Genomic DNA, 20,730 nt, shown 5'->3' on the forward strand with positions numbered 1-20,730 from the left:
ATTTACTCACTGCTGAGCAAAAGGGAGGGATTTTCCAAAAGCATTCACCCCAAGAGCAGAGTTAGGTCAGCGTTGGACACTTTTAAAACTCCCATCCTACTGCACTCTAGCAACCAAGTCTCATCCTTATCTCTTACACTTCCTGGGAGTTTCCGTGATGTGCGTTTTTTTTGTTGTTGTTTTAAGCAGAAGCTTCCTTAACAGGAGCACTGCCCGATCCATTAGTGAAGCTATCAAACAAGTTTGCAAAGTATTGCATTTTGCCTACCAACTTTTTGTGTAGAGAAGGGCAGTAAATGTAGAATTAAAAGGGGAGAAAAGTTTAGGTTTTGCTCAGGCCTGTTTACATAGGTCATTAAGAAGCAGAATTAAGCAGTTTTTGAAGCATTCTTTTTATGAGGAAAAGAAATATTTGTTTTACAACCAAAAATAAAGAGACCCGAGGCAGATGGCTACAATCCTGCCCATTGAAACTTTGTCCCATACACTCTCCTGAGGAGAGTGGAGAAGAGATACAAAATAATACAAACTGAAAAGAGAACACTAAAATGAAAAAAGTCCCATAGAACGGGCTGGAGCCTTAGCACTCTTAAACTCCTGCTTTGGATCCATAAGCAATGTCTCAGTCTTGGGGAGAGAGACAAACCCCTGAGGCTGCAGGGCTCCCAAATGAATGCTTCCCCTTGTTCTCCAAACTCCTTGGCAGAAGTGCTCTAATTAAACCCCCTTCTACTGGCCCAATGGGGGTGAATCTCAAGTGAGCAGCTACTACAACATTTACAGGCTTCAAGCTGCACCGCTAAAGGAGACAGTAAAGCAAAGCAACTGCTTTTGCCCTAGGCCTCCAGGGTTTGGTGCACGTCATGATGGCTATTAAACCCAAGTCAGAACCATAGTCTAGGAGGCTTTAAGAAAGTGGAATGGGAGGTGGCACTTTAAGTGCTAAGTCTTACCTGTCAACCTCTCCTAACATCTGGAATTCACTAGCTTTCCTCCCCCAGCAACACAGATAAGCAAGGCAGCTGCCAGCATCAACATTGGGCAGGTTCCACTCCATGCATCACATTCTGGTATGGTGAAAAATTCAAAAGAAATAACTGAGGATCTAGCAGCCCCACTGTGGCAGGAAGGGGCCAGCTCAGCTCTCCTTCCCCTCCCCACCAAAAAACTGGTAACTTCCAGAAGGCTCTCAGGTGGAACGATGTCCTTTTTTTCTCCTTTCTAGGAGTTTCACTTTTTCTGGTTCTCCATGGGAGGGGAGGGTTTAAAAGAAAGTGAGATGCACTTGATGAAGGGATGAAAAGTTTCAAGGCCCCAGGTGGGAGTTTTCCTCCCCCTTGTAGCACCGTTAAGAGACCAAGACACGGGCTGCCAAGTGATAGTTTCACTCATTTAAACTTCCTTTCTCATTTTTTTTCTTTGTTATGCAAGATCATAGGAAATGGTCCCATTCCCCCAGCCATGCGCTCCCGAGGCAGGCGGTTCCACTGGGGTCAGGGGAAAGGGAGACCTCTGGCACCAAGGCCGTTAGGTCTCCTTGAGGATGTTGATCTTGGCGCAGATCTTGAGGGCAGGTCCCAGCTTGATGTTCATGGCGCTCATGAGGTGCTCCTCCTTAAGCAGCAACAGGGCCTGGCCATCAATCTCCTGTGAGCGGAACTCCTCTGCGATCTCCTGGCAGCCTGCCGGGGGGGACCAAGAGAGAAGGCCAAGTGAAACAGGTCTCTGACCCACACACTCCCACTCCATTAAAAATGGACTCATGCTTCCAGTCTCCCAGGCCATCCTGATGAGCAAGAAAGGGAGGTGTTTCTAAGAATCTGCCCCAGTCATCTGCCGTGGCCCCTGCTCTCCTGACAGGCTGGGGAGTACAAAGGGTCTGACTGCACTGCCTGCCCTACCTCAGAGTCTGCTTCAATCAGAAGCCCCAGGAGTGAAGCAAGAAGAATGAGGAAATGATTACCCAGCTCCCCACATCCCAAGCTCCATGCTGGGCACCCTGCACCCCTGGCTGTCAGACACGCTGTTAGCCCTTCCTGCTCTATTGGGTCACACATGTAGGGGAGGGGACAGGACGGGGCAAAGAGCTTGGCCTCACCTTGCAGGGACGCGATGAACTCATACACCTCCTCTACACTCCAGCGACTGGGGTTGCTGGACAGGAAGTCTGGGTTGATGCCATGTAGGTCTGGAGTAGGTGGGGCCATGTTGGAGTTGGTCAGGTCTCGCTCTCCATGACTGACCCTCACTGACAAGGGCCCTGGGGACGTGGGGGACAGAGCCTCATCATAGCTAGAGTTGTCGGAGCCCCGACTGGAGTCTTCCTGCCCCTACAGGCACCAGGGAAGTGGGGGAGGAGAAAAAGGAAGATGGTTAAAAGAAACGTATTAACATCAAGAGCAGCTTGGAGAAATCTGAGAAACTGGACAGAATGAGCAGCCTCAGCAGATCTTGGTAGCAGTTTCTCTCCTGAAGTGCATTCTCCACACACTGTGTAAGCAGGGCTAACTCATCCCAATGCAGCCACTTCTGGGGTGAAATGCAACAACTGTTCAAACAGGCAGTGCCACATATTACACCACTGTCATGGAAGAGAAGTACTTGAACTCTGTGGAGGGAGTGACTTAGAGAGGCAGAATGAGTTAGGACAGAACACTCGATTCTTAGCCAAAGTGCCAGCAGATCTTGGCTTAAGCCCCACAAGTAGCCAGGACTTTGGATTTAGTCCCAACCAAAGGAGCACATCCAGGGCTTGAGGGGCCAGCACTTCCCATCACAGTATTATAGTTGTCTCTGCTGCTGGGACTGAGTATGTCCAGGGTACAAAAGACAGTATCTCCAGTAAGGTAATGCTCCGTCGTGCCAGGCTCAAGGTATGGCAGGACAAGGGCAAATGGGGCTGTGTACTCACCCGATGGCGCTTGCCCTGGATCTTAGCTCGGGCGATCTCGGAGCTGCTGCGCCGTGGTCCACGCCGACGCACACGGACATAGTTAGCTTCCTGGAACTCCTTCAACTTCTTCCTCTGCAGCCGAAACTGATGGCTGCAGCTCACATTGTACCTGAGACAAAGAAGAGCAGACAAGCAGTGAGGAAACAGTCCTGCCCATCTCCTACTACCTCCCCTGGATGGGGACAGAAGGTGACTGACTCCTCTTTGCCATCGGGTTTCAAGGCCTGTTCCCCCTCTTCCAGCCCTCCTCCTGAAAGGAAGCAGGAGGCACAAGCAACATTTTCAGACCACAGCATCCTGCGCTTACTCAGCAGCTGATGGACCAACCAGACCTCTCCCTCCAGAGGGAGAAAGCAAGACGTGCTGGGTTGTGTCCTATCAGCAACTCCTGGTGTGATTTTTCCACATTTCCCTCCCCTCACTACCCACCCCCAAACACACACATTCCAGATCTGGACGTTCCAGGCTCCATACGGCTAACACAAGCCAGCAGAGTGCTATTAACAGGCCTTTGCTAACTAGCTGTGGACTTGACCATTGCTGGGGGGAGAGGATTCTTTCGAGTGTAGGAAAAATTCCCTCACCCCACTTCCTGGGGGAGTCAAGAGCACTTTAGGTGCAACACCCTGACTCACCTCCCCAAAGGATTAATGGTGGACGGATGCTCAGCAGTGACTAGCCAAGTTATAGGTCCAATCCAGCAGGCTCTCTGCACACAGAGTCCCAACTTGGCCAGTGTAGTTCTTGCATGGAGGGCCAGATGGAATGAGCACTGTATGTAACTTGGGAAAGGGAACATACCCAGCTGTGGGGGAAGTATAGTCAGAGAGAGAGGAATAAAGCCTGGTGTTACCTTTTAGCACAGGTCATGGAGCAAAACCTCTTGGAGCCCCGGAACTGATTGGCTGGGGCATATTTCCCACAGTACTCGCACTTCAGCAGGTTTGTCTTCTTGTCCAGCTCTAGAGCGAGATCCTTTGTTACAACCAAAGAAAAATCACACAACCCCCCCTCCAATTACCACCAGGAACAAGAGAGTCATTGAGCAATCTCAGCCATTTCTCTTGAGAGTCTATTGAGCTAATAGGCCGTGGAAGAGCCTGAGGGATGGGATGGAAATCCCACTGACTGAGATATTGACAACAAGGATTGGACAAAGACACGAGCAAAACAGAGAGGTTCATTCCTCTCCTAATGCCTCTTAGAGTCTCCCCTCTTGACACGCATGGACACCCCTATCCTCCACACAAAGGCAGGAATCCCCTCAATTCACCCCTCCCTATTGACTCTGCATTGCATTGGAACCTCCAGGCTTCCAACAGAGAGGCTCCAAACTGCCCAAGTTAGTGCTGACCAGGGATCTCTAGTTAGTGTGTAAGGACTCTTCTCTCCCTCCCACCCTTAAAACCTAAGAAATGAAGACCCTAGATCCCCGAGTTTGAGCATCATGCTCCTAGTCCCCCGAGAAAGGAGAAAGCAACACCCACCACCAACTGTGAAGTATGGGAAGAAGAAACAAGAGAAAGCCGAAAAGCTGTTTTCCTGACACAAGTTAGGCGCCCTGGAGCTGGGACTCACCCAGGGTTGCACTATCCCCTCCTGGGGAGTTGCTGGACTGGTTCTCACTCTGCCCAGAGGGAGCCCCTCCCTGGAGTGGCTTCTCAGACTCTTTCAGCAGCTGAGAGGAGCCAACCTGCAAAGGATGGAGAAGGGAACTGACAGTCAGGGAGTGAGCCTCCTTGCCCCCAGCAGGGATCCCAGCCCCAATCCTTCTCAGAGCTCACTGAGAAGGGGAGACCTTGAACCACATAGTGGTCATTCCTTTCTGACCCAGCCAGCTGGTGCCCAGTGCTTGCTCAGAAGCCAATCATACTGATTTTTTGTATCCTGGCACCATCACTGTAGATGCTCTTCTTGATCTTTAATCTTGCTAAGCCACTTGCCGTGAATATCCTGACCTCTAGCGGTCCCTTCCAGTCCTATGATTCTATGATCCTGCAGCAGCGAGTTCCAAAGGACAGTGACACATCCCATGAAGCAGTATTTCCCTTATCTGGTTTAAATGTACAGCTCTTTACTAGCAGCAGTGCCCCCTTTTTCCTGTATTATGAGTCAGTATAAAGAGAAGCACCTGCTGACATTCCCTGTCCCATTCGTTGTGTCAGAGACCTTTGGAGGAATCAACCAGCCCAACTTTGCCTTCCATCCTCCCACCTATCTACTCACCTTTAATCCCTCTGCCCCCTTCCCTGGTAATTACAGCACAAATCCCTCCCTTCCCCTCTTTTGCCACTGCACCTGGGGGGCAGGGAAGAGAGGGGTGGGGAAAGAAATTTCTCCAGTGATGGAAGAATATCAGTCCCACAAAAAGCAGCTTCTCCCCAGGGCGGCTCTGACTCCTTCCCCTGTGGACCCCGGCTCTTACCGGGAATGGCTCTGCCCCTTCCTGGATGACAAAGCCCTCGATGATGTGCGTTAGGATCTGGGGCTTGACGATGGCCTGTGGGGGTTTGGAGTCTCCACTCTGACGTGACACCATTGCCAGGGTAGGGGCAGGGGAAGATGTGGTGGTGACGGACGCTGCTTCACTTGTGGGGGCATTTGGAGTTGTGCTGAGGACAGGCTCAGATTTCTCTGGAAGAATAAAAGCACATAAGGAAGATAGGACTCACCACAACTGATCAGACCACTGGCTCATCTAGTCCATCCTGCCAGCTATACTATGGCAGTCCACACCTTTAGTCCATCCAGTCCACCGTCAGACTTCATATCACTGGCCCATCTAGCTTGGTGTCCTGTCCATCACCATGCCCCTCTGCTTTACAACATCAGGCCACAGACTGAGCAATCAGAGCCCTTCTCTATCCACTCACCTCCAAAGCCACTCTTCTCTTCCATGGTTTTGGGACTCTCTGCCACAGGAGACGACTTGGCAGGCAGGAGTGTAGTGGCACTGGGTGACTCCTCCTTCTCCTCCTCTGACTCTGCTTTGCGCTTCACTGCCAAGGTCTGGGGCTTTCCCTGTGTGGGAGGACCAGGAACGTGTAAGGGGAGAAGTGGAACCCAAAGTGCAGGGAAAAGCAGAACACATATGAAAGGTCAGAAGGGAAATAGCCAGCACCTCCTCAACCCTCGAGCTCCAGCCTGGTTCCTTGCCATGGTCAACCCCTCATGTTCCCCACCACCATGGATCTAGGCTGCCATGCATTCCTATTAGGGAACAATAACGTCACAACACTGACATCTCCATTGCCGCCATCACGATCTTGGTGCTCTACATCTCTTACTCCTATGTCAACCACACTGATTTAGCAGCGCCATGACACAGTGACTCACAATGTCCCAGTCTGTGGTGATGGGCCCCATGAGAAGGAGATGGAATGGCAGCCATCTGCCAGTTTCCAGATAGGTGGTCACTGGCCAGAGTCTGCTCCCACAAGTGAACAGGGATTGATACGGTGGTGGGGAACATCTTGGATGGGAACAGAGGGCTGCAGAATCTGGGAGCTGTCACAGAAGCTCACTATCTTGACAGCGGAGTTTAGAAACAACGGGGCCAAATTCCACCTTTAGCTACCCTGGTGAAACCCACAGAAAATCAATGGGGCTGCAGTAGGGCGCACAGCAAGATCCCCAAATGAAGTCCCTGTGAACACTGAGACAGGGACCCATGCAGTCTTATGAAGATAGTGAAAGCTACCCCCCGTGCTTTCTTTGAGGGGCCACTGGAAAATAGGAAGTCCCGGGCCACCAGGGGATCCTAAAAGGCTTACAGCTGGCCTGATCTTAGAGGCTGATACAAGACAACAAAGGGTCTCTGACCTGGAAAGGCCCACATCTAGTGGGAAGAGGGGAGCTCAGGCTCTGTGGCTCATTCTGCCCTTGATCTCTCTGCCAAGACTGACAACAAGGAGGCCAGTTAATGCTATCTGTGACAGATACCTGCCCCGTTTTGGGGAGGACTAAGCTCCAACTCATTTCATAAAGGCCACTGAATGGCCATATCAGAGAGAATGACTTTTGGTCACCAACTCCTCGGCTGGATTAGAGTCAGTGCCCTAGAGGGGAAAAGCTTCATATTCCATTCCCCATCTCATCTCACTGGCATGCAGCTGGATTGAAACTGGTGCCCTAGAAGTGAATGTAAAGAACCCCTATCCTATTCCCCTTCCCACTGGCATCACTTACGGGTAATTGGACAGGCTGCATGTAGAATGCTGCAGGCACCTGAGCCATGACTGGGGACGAGGCCGTGCTCTTCACCACATGGGCCGTGCCTTGAACTTGTGCCAAGTTGACTCCAGTAGTGAGGGGAGGGGCTTCCTGGGGGGAAGCTGTGGCAGAAAGAGCTTGGGATGATGGGGAAGTGGCATGGGCTTGGGAGACGGGCTGGACCACTGCTGGCATGCCCCGGGGGGCCGACGCTGTAGGGGTAATCTGAGCCAAGCCCAGGGCCTGGGCTTGGGCTGAGCCCTGCTGCCGGCTCCCCACCACCTGCACTGGGATGTGTGGTGGGGGCTGCTGTGCTGCTGACACTTTGGCAGCCCCAAGCTGTGGTGGTTTGATGGGGGCTGAAGGTGGCTTGGACTGAATGGGTACAGGTGACTTGGTGGCTGGCTGGCAGGGACTGTCTGGCTGGAGCTGTATAGGCTGAGGTTGTGACTGCACCATGGGTTGGACCACAAGGGTCTGAGCCTGCTGCTGATTTTGTGGAGGCGAAGGCTGCTGCTGGGGTGGCGGAGCTTGCTGCTGCTGGGTCAGAGATGAAGCTTGTTGTTGCTGTTGCTGGGCCAGCTGGAGGTGGGTGGCGGTGTGGAGGAGCTGGGACTGGCGGTGCTGGAACTGCTGCTGGTGATGAATGGCGATCTGCTGCTGGATCACCACCTGCTTCTGCAGGTGAATCTGCTGCTGTTGCTGGATCAGTGAGTGGGGCTGGATCTGTGTGTACGTGGCTAGAGACAAGAGAAGGGGAGAAGAAAAGGAGAGTGCACAGCATTAACAACAAAGGGGCAGCAGGAGATGAAGAAAGTGGGAAACGTGGGATACAGACCCTTTCACCTCTGGGGCACTGGTTCCAACCCATCTCTCTACAAGCGACCACCACAACTAGCCCCACTTGTGGTAGTTTCAGCAGAGAAGCCAAGGACTAAAGAGGCTGAGAGAGACTTCCCCCTCAGTCCGGCTGGGAAGGCACCTCTTTGGAGGGAACATGCTGGAGGGGGGGTATGTGTGGGAAGTTCCCACTGCTGGGCTTTCAAGGGTCAGCCCTTGTCACAGAGCTGAGTTAGGAAGCTAAACAGCAACAGCAAGGGGGAAAAGGAGGAAGCAGAGGTAAAGGCTGGATCATCACCTACCTGAACTGATCAAGGTCTGGCTGGGCGCTGGCGTAGCTGTCCTAGTCAGGTTCATGCCAACGGTTTGCTGCCCACCGTCTGCTTCAGCCTTCTTTGTTGCCGCTGCATTCTCCGTCTCTGTCTGACTCCCCTGGCTCACTGTCGCTGCCTGGGCAGCTGCTACTGGTAACGGCTGCACCACCCCAGTGCCTTTCCTCTGGCAGCTGCCCCCAAGGCCAGACGAGGCTGCCTGGCCCACCCCTGTGGTGGCCTGGCTCCCACCACCTGCCCCCACACCCCCAGAGACACCATTACTGCCTGTTGCCCCTTGGCTCAGATTCAGGGACTGGCCTGTGTTGCCAGAAGAGGCCTGAGCCACTGCCAAGGTCTGGCTGGCATTTGTGGCCTGTGATAGGCCCGAAGCCTGGGAGTTTCCTGGAAGGGCTGCTTTCTGAGCAGAGCTCTGCAGCTGGGCATTAACGACTGAGGTCTGCTGGCTCCTCACAGCCAAGTTCTGCACCTAGAAACACACACATACAAAACAACCCCTTTGTTTAGATTACAATGATGCACATGTATTTCCCTGTAGTTTGACAGAGAGAGGCAGGGAGCCTGGAAACACCATAAAAGGTCCATTTTGGCTCCACTGGCAAAGTCAGACAGTCAAACCATGGGATCTAGCCTCTTGCACTCGGATTTGGCCCATACTTCAGAGAAATACTGAAGTATTTCTGCACTATTAGAGGGGTCATCTCTTCGTAGAAGACATTAACCTGAACTCCCTTCTGCCCCAGCTCTGGTGGAAGTTAAAGATTTCATGGCACTTTCTGAACAGAACTTGAAAATAGCACCATTCTCTCAGAATAGCAGGTTCTAACAGCACAGACTGCATGAGCGGCATGGGACGGTCTCTGTATGTGTCTGCCTGGCCTTCGAGCTGTTGGGATCCACCTCAGCATTGTCTATAGCACCTTGGGATCCCCTTTCCAGCTCAGTAAATCTCCTTTCCCTGGGCACGGGGTACTCCACCCAGGAGGCCCAAATCTCCTCTCATTGCTTGCAGCCCACTCTGAGCTCTCCCGTTCTCTTTTCACTTTGGTGCTGCCATCCTTTGTACTCACTCCCCCACCAATTGCAATGTTATCTGCAAGTGTGATTGCGGTTGGCTTTACTCCAAAGAAACAGCAGTCAAGACAGATGTGAAGCAGCTGCAGTGGGGCAGGAGCTCAGGGGATCAAAAAAAGGCCTCTGGAAATACCAAAAATGGTCGAGAAGGAGCAAGACAACTGATGGGGAGCATCTGTCCTCCTTGACCTGAAAGAAACCTTTTAAGGGAAAGCCCAGTCTCTGTGGCCTAATCAACCTTTGGCCTCTTTAAGATGGCCAGGGAACAGGACCAATCAGTACGAATACTGGCAAAGGCCCTTTCTTGTGGAGCACCTGCCTCACTAGGAACCGGACTATGAATCCACCAATTTGTTTTACTCAAGGTAACCAAACAAACAATCACGAAGATGGAAATGACCCAACTTGTGGGTCACCCAGAAAATTAGGCAGGAAATGAACCTGCTCTCTGGAAGTGACAAGTCAGCACAATAACACGCTGAAGAAAGAATGGAGCCTGCAGACCCCACTGTCCACAGTGGGCCCAAGGATACAGAAAGGCAGGCAGAGCAGAGTTAGCCTTCTACAAAGGGAGAGCTTGAACTGGAGACAGAGATCCGAGAGTGGGGTGAGTGTGCATGTGTGGGAAGGGTTGGGAGTGCAAACCCCAGGAGGGGGGCATCACTGACCTGGTCTGTGTCGACCCCGGGAGACTGAGCGGGTGGCACCTCCTGTTGGACAGCAGCCACGGCTCCGTTAGGCATCAGGATGAGCTGGGAAGTAAGAGGTACATTGCGGCCCAAGGTCCGGTTCACCTGCAACAGGTTCCCCAGCTGCGGCTGTGGGGGTAGGTTGGGTGATGTGGAGGAGGAAGGAGTGGAGGGGGAGAGAGAGAAAGAAAGAAAAAGCGAACCACAAGCAAACAGATTACAAAGCAACACTGGGCTGGGGTGTCACACACTGCAAATCACCCACCCTCCCAACCCTGTGATCCAGACTGCAGCCCTTGGAACCTGGAAACCAGAAACTGCTTCCTTATGGAGCTCTCTTCCATCACACGCACAGCTGGACTGATTACCAAAGGGCTGTCCAGGATTGGCTAAGAGACCAGAATTTCATTTTCACATGTATGTCTAGGACTGGTTGAGAGGCAGATATCTATCTGAGATGTACATCCAAGACCAGGAGTGATTGAAAAGAAGGGAATTATAACCTGAGTCCAACCATGGTGGAGAGAGGGGAGAATTATTTTTCAGATATATAATTGAACCCCAGAGTCCCTAAGAAGAGGGTTTAATTTTTGATGTATAGCCTCACTCAGGACTGGTTTAGAGGACATTTTTTCAGACCCATCTCTGCACCCAGAATTGAAAGAGGCAGACATTAATTCTGAATTATGAACCTGAGACGGGCACTGGCTGAAGAGATTAATTTGTCAGATAAATATCTGTTCCAGAATTGGTAGAGAGGAAGAAATTTATTTTTGTGATCTATATATCTGAACCTTGGATTTGCTGAGAGGAGGGGATCTATGTTTCACATATGTACCCTACTCTAATGAGAAGTGCCATGGGATCTTCAACATCCATGCAAAGTACAGAGAGCTTGCTTCTAAAGGTTTCATCCACTAGCACTCCCTACACAATAGAGCATACTCAACTCAGTACATCTACCTTGGAACGCTGAGTCAACTCTGCTCAGAATCAAACCTGTGGTGGTTCCAGAAACTAGGGCCTTCCAACCAGAAGCTTAAAATATATCAAACCCATTCCCTGTCCTGCTATATCAGAGCCTGAGACTGGGTCCAGAGTCAGGGATTTATTCTGGTGGCCATATGACAGAGCACTGGACTGAGCAAAAGGCAGGTGTGGGCATGTTGTGTGCATGTCTCTTACCCGGAGATACATCTGGGCCTGTGATTGATTGAGAGGCGGCGAGGTGGTGTTCCCCAGGAGCACAGACTGGGTAAGCGTGGTGGCGCTGGGAGAGCTCACGCTCTGTGAGCGGCTGATTAGCTGGGCGGCCGATGTAGTGGCCAGATTGATCTTAAAACAGAGAAAAGCCCCAAATCACACAGGAAGAGATGGGGATAAAAGAGATGTGGCCCAACCCCCTCCCCTCTACCCATGCAGGGGGAACAGCAGGAACTGGCATTTTAAGGCCCAGCCTTTCCCCGTTTCCAAAAAACAGAACTAGACAGATCAGGGAGAGAATGACAGAGATTAACTTTTGGCACCATTATCCCCTTCCTTTCCAGCAGCAGTATCTTGGGTGGGGCAAGCAATTGTTTCTGGACCCCATCGCAGTATAGCCTCAGCAGCTCACGGTAGGAGCCCTTGTTCCAAGAGGCTCTGGAATCCTAAGCCAGCTACAGCGTTGGGACACTAACCCACTTACACACTGCACATCATCCAGTTACCATCAAACTCATAATGATGGACACAAACACTGCTACTAATAGGATCTGAAGCCTAATGAAGGAATGGGGGCCTTTCTCCAGACACTGCCAACCTCTGACTAGTTTCCCCCAGCATTCTGCTAGCCACTCCATTTCTCTCTCTTCCCCTCCAATTAACCTGAATTCTGAACCTAATTCTTCAATCCCACACAAGTTCCTGACCTCCTCCCAAGCAGCACTCTCCCCTGCTCCTCAACAGGACTCATCCACCTGCCTGCTGTTCATCACTCCTCTTCTTCTCTCCAACCATGAGGCATGATCCCTTCCTCACCCCAACAGCCTTTATCCCCATTCTCCCAAACACAAAGAGATTAGTTTTTACCTTTCCAGCTATAGATACCTCCGCTACCAAGGGGACTACTCCTCTCCCAATTCCCTAACCCCGACATAACGATGAGTGCCCCAAACGCTTACTGCTGACAGTTTCCTTCCATAACCTGTGGTTTCCTGGCATGCCCAGTGACTGTGTGCTGCTGGCTGACTGAGTGCTGAAGGGAAGAGGGGATGCATGTAGGGAAGAGGGCAGTTACTTACTGAGGCCTGCGTGGTGGTGGTCTGCTGTGGGGTGCTGGTGTTGGGGGAGCTTGCCTGCCTGCTGGCTGCAATTGTAGCCTGTAAGAAAGGGATAGAGGGAGAGAATGAGCAACTGCAATGAACCTTTTAATCCAATTCTAACATTTAGCCAAAAAAGCATTCCCAGTCCCAACACTTACAATCTAAGTATCAGCAGATTCCTTCCCTTCTGTACAATGACAACTCCTTCCCTAATCCCAGGGAGCTGGAGCACCACATACACTGTGACCTGAACTCTGACCCCTCAACCCACTCTTCCGACTGCACCCCCTTGTTCTCCCCACCAGTATTAGCTATGGATGTTTGGTGTTGTAGTTCAATATGTTGCAGATGGGGAGGTTGGCTTCTATGGAGGGTAGAGTTCAAGTTGTGGTGTATGGGTTCTGTGGCGTACGGCAATTGTGATACTGGTAAATTGTGTGTCTGGGGATGGAGGAAAAGAGGGAATGTACTGTTAGGTGACTGCACTTCTCATTTCTTTGCTTTTGTGGTTTTGGGTTGAATGTGTTTTGTGGACAGCAACATGAACTGTTGCACAACTAAAATTTGTATGTATCCACTTCCTAGGTACTCCTCCCCACTCTGTCGAGGCTAGGAAACAGGGATTCCCATAGATGTGCCAGAGCTGAGGAAGAATTTATCTGCCAGTAAGTGCAACAGTCTGTCAGCCACCACACACAAAATCATTTGCAATCTAGGATCAATCTGACTGAAAGATGTAGCTGTCAATGGAGAACATTGTGTGTCCAACAGCAAAACAAATAAACCTCCATTAAAAAAAGAATATATTCCCTGTTGCATCAGATCTTCTCAAGATACATCTCACTACTAACCTGTGTATAGACAGATAGTAGTTTTTAAAAGGTATCAGTCAACAGAAAAGTTGGATTGTTATGGACTAATTTTAGCCAGAGACAGATTACTAACACTTCCTATTAACAATGTTTGAAAAGAAACCAAGCAAAAATTACAGAGAAAATACAAAGGGCAGAAAACCTGACTCTGCAATTTCACATTGAAAGGGCTACCTATACGCTCAGAAAAAACAGCAAGTCACTGCCCATTCTGAGCCCATTTCAGAATGTACCCGCATCCACTGTCTCCATAATAATCTATTTCATATTTAAAGGGGATGAGGGGCTGGTGAGGTGACTACCAGCAATATGTTCCCAATGGAGACCTGGAGAACCTATCCAAGGTCTCTTCTTTACTTGAAAGTTAATTCCATCTCTCCACAAAGCCCCCAGTTTATAATTATTTGTATTACTGTCATGCCTAGATGCTGTAGTCATGGAGCAGGACCCCAGCATGCTAGGTGTTGTACAAATAGAACAAAAAGACAGCCCCGGCTCCCAAAGGTTTACTATCTAAGTATCAGCAGATTGCTTCCTTCTGTCCCATGACAACTCACCTGCTGGACAGCTGCCAGACTGTGGAGCTGGGCACTGTTGAGCTGCTGCTGGAGCATGAACTGATGGAAGTACTGGGCTGCATTGGGCTGTCTCTGCAGTGCCTGAAGGGCCTGGAGAAAGAGAAGAAAACACTGAACTCTGAAAAAAACAGATACCACCACACACCATGTGCCCATAGGATGCAGTCAGAGAGAGACATAAGGATCTAAGGAACTGCTACAAGGGAAAAAATATCATCCAAAGATCCCAGGATGTAGTGGGGCCATCAGCCACAGGATTTGCTCTGTGACCAGGATGCAGGACATCAGAGTAGGTGGATCAGTGGCCTAAGCTGGTACAGCCAAAGGGGGATATATGATTCAATAGACTTCAGATGTACCTCAGTTCCTATACTAGACTTAATAAACTCCAGGAAGTTGGAAGTTGGCATGCTAAACTAGGTGGACTAGTGCTCTGACCCAGTGCTGGCAGAGTACCAGACACAAAAGACCAATGGCTGTTCTAATACAGCCCAAAGGAGCTGGGACACTGAACTAAATGAACCAATGGCCTGCTCTGAGATTAGAGCTGTGCAATAATGTGATTCAATAGAATAAGAGGCTGCACGCTGTACTAAAAATGAAACAATGGCTGCTCCAGTAAAAATGGAAGCAGGATACTGGACCACATGGACTAAATGTCTGGCCAGGCTTGGCAACCCTTATCTGCCTAAGTCTGAAACATGCCAACCCTCTGATCACACTCCCACTCCAGGTGAACGGGCATACAAAGAAAGTGAGGGATGTAGAAGACCCTTCTCACTGCACCCTCTTTTTCACCCATCCAACTCAGAACACAGCTAGCTCCTCACCTGCACTGCCTGTCGCTCATACAGAGACATCTGAGATATCTGAGGGCGAGTGCTTCCTCCAGAGCCTGAACTCCCATTGGTGGAGTTGGAGTTCTGCTCGCTTTCAGTCTCCATGGTGACAGGTCCCAGGGATCTCAAACAGAGGAGACTGATTCAAGACCTAAATGGAGAGAATTAGAAACCACGTCACACTAACAAAAGAACCAAACTAGCATTTCATTGCATCACGGATGGCTTTTTAACTTGAATACGCCAGTCTTGAGTTCTCCACACAACTCTGCCAGTGCCCCTCAATCCTGTCCTTCAGCCCCCCTGCTATTCTAGTACTGGAACCCCACTCAGCTCTGCTGATGCCACTCAATCCTGCCTTGCAGCACTGAAAGAAGAGAGTCTCAATTCACCCAGAGGTTAGGCCCACAGTTCAGTTTAAACACAACTGTCATTTATTATCACAATTAGTTTAAGTGAAATGAACAAATTTCCACAATTTATGGCCATGCTGCTACTGTAATAGGCAGTTACATAGCAAGCTCTGAACTCCTATAAAGGCAGGAAAATACCAGTTGTATATTATTCGAACAGTTATTCCATTACCTGACCCCCTCATCTCCATTCAAACATAAGTGAACTGAGGAAAAGAATATTGCGCTCCTAGTAGCCTGTCTTCCCTTCCCAGTTCCATTATCCCACTGCAGAACACCCAAATGCAACCCTTCCCTTCTTGGCTTGGTCCCCCACTCAGGTTGGCTCTTCCCTCTTGCTCTCAGACATACACTTCTGGCTGGGTTGTGACCCCTGATGGTTTCTGATTTAACTGTTAGATTGGGACCTGCCAGTGGGGGTGAAAAGTTGTGTGGAGAATGCACAGCCAGGAGGAATCGGGTCAGGAGCATGGAGTGGTAAGGGATTACCAGTAGGAAGTGAAATGGGTCACATGGAGAATGCATGTCGGAGGGATCAGGAAAGGTTTCTAAGGGAGGTCTTGTGAGGGTCAGAAAGATTTTCCAACAGCAGAAAGATAGGTCATGCTAATATGGGGGATGGGAAGATCTGGAGAGGGTTTCTATCAACAGGGAGGCAGATGAAATGGAAAGCCCTCATCCAGGGGATCAGGAAGGGTTTCTGATAAAAGGGGAAGATGCGCCTGAGTGACCATAGAGGGCTTCTAGCAGCAGGAGATATGGGTTGACTAGATAATGGAAAGAGATTTTGTGATGGGGGCTCTGCACGTCTGAAGGAAACCAGAGAGGCTGAGGAATTATGCCAGTCCTGAACCATCTCCCCACACCTTCCTAGTCTGTGGTCTAGTGCCCCTACCCAATCCAAAGTATATAATCACAGGGTATTATCTATGACAATACCTGCAGCAGTCACTTAAGATCCATCCAGGGAGGATACAAAAAGTGATGATTTTTAAACATTTTAAGAAAATACATTTTCTTTTAAAAAATAAGCCTATTTAAAATTAAATCTGAAATTATGACATTTTTTGTTAAGGCCTAAACATACTACAATAAATTAATATTATTTTTAATTTATTTAAATTGTAAGTAGTACACATTTGCTGATGAAGTTTTAAAGAAGTCCAACCACTATAAGTAGTGGAAGTCACTGGCTAAACACCTGGAACAAGAGTTTGTTGAACTGTAAACCGGATTTTGACAGCAGTAGCCTTTTCTGAATGTAAAGAGAGAGTATTTTTTTCCTTTCAGTTTATTCATGAGAACATAAGAATGGCCATCCTGGATCAGACCAAAGGTCCATTCAGACCAATACCTGTTTTCTGACCGTGGCCAGTGCCTCATGCTTCAAGTGAGTGACCAGAACAGGGCAATTTATCAAATGATCCATCCCATTGGCCAGTCCCGGCTTATAACCCATTGATGGACCTATCCCCCATGAACTTATCTAATTCTTTTTTGAACCCAGTTATGCTTTTGATTCAACTAGTTCAGTTCAATGACTAGTTCACTGAAAGTTAAGAAACTGATTGGGAGTTGAAAAAGCAAAAAAGCTTGGTTTTCCTCTTCCAATTTATAAATAAAATATGAATATGAATTTAAACTTGGTGTGAGAAAAGGAGATGCTAGTTGTAAAATCTTGAAGAATATGCTGACCAGAAACAATCAGTTCAGTTCACTAACTACTAATTTATTTCTTTGATTTATCATAGCACTTACGAGCTTTAGTTGTGGTCAGAATCAAGTACTTCCTTTATTTAATAATGAGTTTTTAATGGAAAACATGTTTTGGTCAACTTTTGTTTTTATTTATCCAACACATTTAAGATTGTTAGTTAGATAAAACAAAAACAATTTTAAAATGCTGATTTTGTTGCTTTAACTGAATTTCAATTTCCATCTAAAAAGAGCTTGACACAAATTATGAGTAAAAAAATTAATCTAGTAAATAAAAGCACCATTCATGATTGTCTAATGATAAAAATGGTAAAAATTAAGAATCTGAATAAGTGTATTTTAAGCTATAAATTAGCTCAAATAAATGTGTCTAGATATAGTCTACTCCTGATTAACGAAGCATAGCAAATTAAGTGTAAAGGCTATATTTAACTGAAAAATCAACATGTTTTAATGGTTACGAACCAATGAGAATCAATTTTTCGTTAGGAAAATAATTAGAAAGTACAAGTTCAAAACAAAATTAAAAATCAATTATTTAAATAAAAGTTTCCAGCTTGCTGATTTAAATCAGGATTAAACACTGTGATTTAAATAGCTTTGATTTAATTCAACCCATCCCAGATCCATCAGTGATGTATTTAGTTGCCCAAACCAGTGGTTTGTATACTGTGACCTCCGCAGCTCTTTCTGAAGAACTTCAGCATTCTAGTGATTGAAACACATATGACAATCAGATAGTAGGGGTCAGAGATAGAGATGAGGGAGCTCCATAAAAGTCTCTCTCTCTAGCCAATGTTGTACGCAGTGTTGTTGTGGCCATGTTGGTCCCAGGATATTAGAGAGACAAGATGGGTGAGGTAACATCTTTTATTGGACCAACTTCTGGTTGCTCATTACATCAGGCAAGAAATATTTTTGGTTTAGGGTACTGGGCCATGTAAGCAAATAGTCACTTTTGAAAATCGTCACTTTTGAAAATCTATGCAGAGCAGACAGGGCCTCACCAGTCAAATCCTGTTGGGAGCACAAAACTGAGGAGCAAGGATCACTGTGCAGTGGGTCTGAGAGGCAGATAACGTGTGAGCATGCAGGAGAGGGCCTACTGAACAACAAAACCTGTAGTTTTCCTTCACTGCTTGCATATTGTAGGGAATAATTCCACATGGACAGAGTAGGAAAATGCACATAATATAATCTAACAGATCATTTGCATCTCTGAATTCTACAGGCCAAACCCTTCAGTTCTTACTCAGCCATTGACCTGCTTATACTAGGTCTGCTCCCACTGAAGTCAATAGGAGTTTTGCCCTACAGTATATGTTTGACATAAATCTGTGATCATCTAGGATGTCATGGATGTCACTATGTTGCACATCATGACCATCCAGAGCATCACAGCAACAGCAGTGATAGAACTGCTCTAAAAGCATGGGATCATGTCAACTAAAGGAGAATCTTCATTAATTGACAGCCATCTGAGGTCTCTGGCAAACCATTAAATAGGTCTGATTCTACCTGTGCATTCCCATGCCCACCCAGAGAGAACAATCCAGTACAGTCCCAATGCAGAGAAAGATGCAGTTAAGGTGAGGGGAAATTAATTGCAGTATGCTGGATGCAGAGAGGGGGGAAGAAAAATAAGGTTATACAAATATTTAAAATCAAGTCATCAATGGAGGAACAAAACTTACACTAGAATCTGGTGTTACCTAAGAGAAGGAGAGCAAAGCTAAAATGTTAGCGTGTGATCAGAGTCAATGGACAACAACAGGTAAAGATCATACTTGGCCCACGGCAGACAAGAGGCTGCCATAAGCAGCCTCTACTGGAAATTTTAACTGTTGGGTTAAAAAAAAAAAAAATCAACAGCCCAGATCCTGTAGATCACCACATGCACAACTCTTATTGACTTCAAGTTATACATATATATTTGAATACTAATATCTTTACTTGCCACACTAATACCCAAATTAATTAAAATGTTATCCGTTTTGAAGAGCTCATTTACTTTTCACCTTTACCGTTTAGTTACTTTTTCTCCTCTGCCAGACCATTTCAGTGCAGTTTGTTTATTTATTCATTCCATTTACAGAAAAGTTTAACCCGCCGGCTCAAATTAGGGGCCAAATCCTGTTACACACAGGATCACAGAAATGAAGGGTTGGAAGGGACCTTGAGAGATCATGCAGTTCAGCCCCTGCAGTGGGGCAGGACCCAGTAGACCTGGACCATTCCTGACCGGTGTTGGTCCGACCTGTTCTTACAAACTGCCCATGACGGAGATTCCCTCACCGCCCTTGGAAGCCTGTTCCGGAGCTTACCCCCGTGCCTGTCCCTTCACGTGCGGGCACCGCTCCCACGCGTGAAGTTGCCCACCTGCGTGTTCGCAGGACTGAGCCTGCAAGCGGATCTGTGATCCGGGTCACGCCGGGCACAGCCCCAATGACCTCAGCGGGGCTCCGCACGGGGGCAAGGGCCAAACTGCTTCCATCTCGCTGAAAATAAGCGAGGGGGCGACTTCGGGCCGTCCTGGAGGCGAAGCCTTGTTTTCAACGCGGGACAGAAAGCTGCCGGGCAGCGGGGAGGGGCCCTTCCCTGGCAAGGGCGGAGAGTGGACGCAGCGGGACGCCTGAGCCCCCGCGGGCCGGGGGAAGAGGGACAGGCCGGCTCCCGGGAGGCAAATCTTCGCCGCCGGCCCCACGCCGCCTCCCTTCCCGAGGGTCTCGGAGGAGACACAAAGGGGAGGGGGCGGGCGGAGCCGAGCCGGAGGCGCGGAGGGCCCGGCCCGGCAGGCACCGCGGGGGGCTGTTACCTCTGATCCCCGCCCAGCGGCCCGCTCCGCGCGGCCCCGCGCTCCTCATGGGGCGGCGGCGGCGGAGCCCCGCGCGGCCGCCCCCCGGGGAAGGCTCCCAGCGGCCGCTCTGCCGGGCGGGGGTGCCGCAGCTCGGGCCCGGGCGGCCCCGCCAGCGCCGCGTCCTGCGTTTGGGGTTTTCCCCTTTTTTTTTCCCCCTCCCCCCCTTTTTTTTTTCCTTTTTCTTCTTTTTTTTTTTTTTTTTAAGGGCCTCCGGGGCTGCCTGTGCCTCCCGCCGTCACTTCCGGCCACCAGGGGGCGCTTCCGGGACACGTGACCCTCCCGCCCGGCGGCTTGCTGTTACCATGGAAACGAGAGCCCGGGCTGAGGCCGGCCGGACGGGGGCGGGGCTGGGGGGACAGAGCGGTTTGGTCCGGAGTGGCCGGCTATGGACTGGGCTCAATGCCCCCCCCCGCCCCCTACAGTGGGCTGCCCCCCAACCCAGTATTGCCAACCCCCACGCGTTCAAAAAATGAGTCAGACGTTTCTCCCCCCCATTACGTCCCCTTTTGGCCAGCACAAAGTCAGTCCCCTTTTTAAACCCAGCCCGGGACATCCCGACTCTTTTGGCAAAACTGGGCATTTGTCCCAGCCCAAGCCACAGCTTCGAAGTGTTGGCTGCACAGCTATTGTTAGAGCACAAAGAAAAGGAGGACTTGTGGCACCTTAGAGACTAACAAATTTATTAGAGCATAAGCTTTCGTGAGCTACGGCTCACTTCATCGGATGCATTGTTAGAGCAGGAGCCCGAGCCCTCCAAACTGGAGTCGGTTGACCCAGGCTGGGAGCTTCGCTGCTGTGGCCTGGGTAGAGGTATCCTAAAAGTGACCTAATTTTCAGGCTAACGCTCAGGCCAATGCAAGCTGCTGGGTACTCAGCACCTTTGAAAATCAGGCAACTTAATATGGGTTTAGAAGCTTCACTTTAGGTTTCCCCTTTGGAAAATCTTGGCCTAAGTCTTTCTTCTGAAGGATCAGGTACGCCCACTGTTGGAGGAACCATGCTCAACTGCACGGCCCAGTGGTCTGATCCACTATGGCAGAGGGTGGGATACC

The 20,730-nt window shown here is 49.3% G+C and overlaps 1 protein-coding gene across 6 annotated transcripts; it reads right to left on the minus strand.

Moving 5' to 3' along the window:
• Positions 1-376: 376 nt before the first annotated feature.
• Positions 377-19,873, minus strand: PHC1 (polyhomeotic homolog 1). Of its 6 annotated transcripts, none has more exons than XM_038414294.2 (15): positions 19,637-19,872; positions 14,684-14,843; positions 13,833-13,943; positions 12,383-12,460; positions 11,286-11,435; positions 10,080-10,229; positions 8,308-8,806; positions 7,142-7,905; positions 5,827-5,974; positions 5,379-5,587; positions 4,532-4,646; positions 3,807-3,915; positions 2,912-3,062; positions 2,099-2,330; positions 377-1,682 (listed from the first exon to the last, which is right to left on the minus strand). In XM_038414294.2, the coding sequence occupies exons 2-15, from the start codon at positions 14,795-14,797 to the stop codon at positions 1,528-1,530; spliced, it is 2,985 nt and encodes a 994-aa protein (XP_038270222.1). In that variant the 5' UTR covers positions 14,798-14,843; positions 19,637-19,872; the 3' UTR covers positions 377-1,527. The 6 variants fall into 6 exon arrangements, with proteins under 6 accessions (XP_038270222.1, XP_043369873.1, XP_038270237.1 ...); XM_043513938.1 differs by lacking the exon at positions 19,637-19,872 and adding an exon at positions 19,202-19,554 and having other exon boundaries at positions 14,684-14,845; XM_038414309.2 differs by lacking the exon at positions 19,637-19,872 and adding an exon at positions 19,146-19,554.
• Between the last annotated feature and the right edge of the window lie 857 nt (positions 19,874-20,730).

Source organism: Dermochelys coriacea, chromosome 1 (genome assembly GCF_009764565.3).
Source record: "Dermochelys coriacea isolate rDerCor1 chromosome 1, rDerCor1.pri.v4, whole genome shotgun sequence".
In the NCBI taxonomy this organism is placed as follows: domain Eukaryota; kingdom Metazoa; phylum Chordata; order Testudines; family Dermochelyidae; genus Dermochelys; species Dermochelys coriacea.

What these genes read in the sequence shown, in the direction of transcription:
- PHC1 (XM_038414294.2), bottom strand. Translation starts at nt 14,797, where the DNA reads ATGGAGACTGAAAGCGAGCAGAACTCCAACTCCACCAATGGGAGTTCA. An exon ending in GTCTGGCAGCTGTCCAGCAG is followed by an intron (nt 12,461 to 13,832) that starts GTGAGTTGTCAT and finishes CCTTTCTTACAG; the next exon opens with GCTACAATTGCAGCCAGCAG. An exon ending in CCGGGGTCGACACAGACCAG is followed by an intron (nt 8,807 to 10,079) that starts GTCAGTGATGCC and finishes GTGTGTTTCTAG; the next exon opens with GTGCAGAACTTGGCTGTGAG.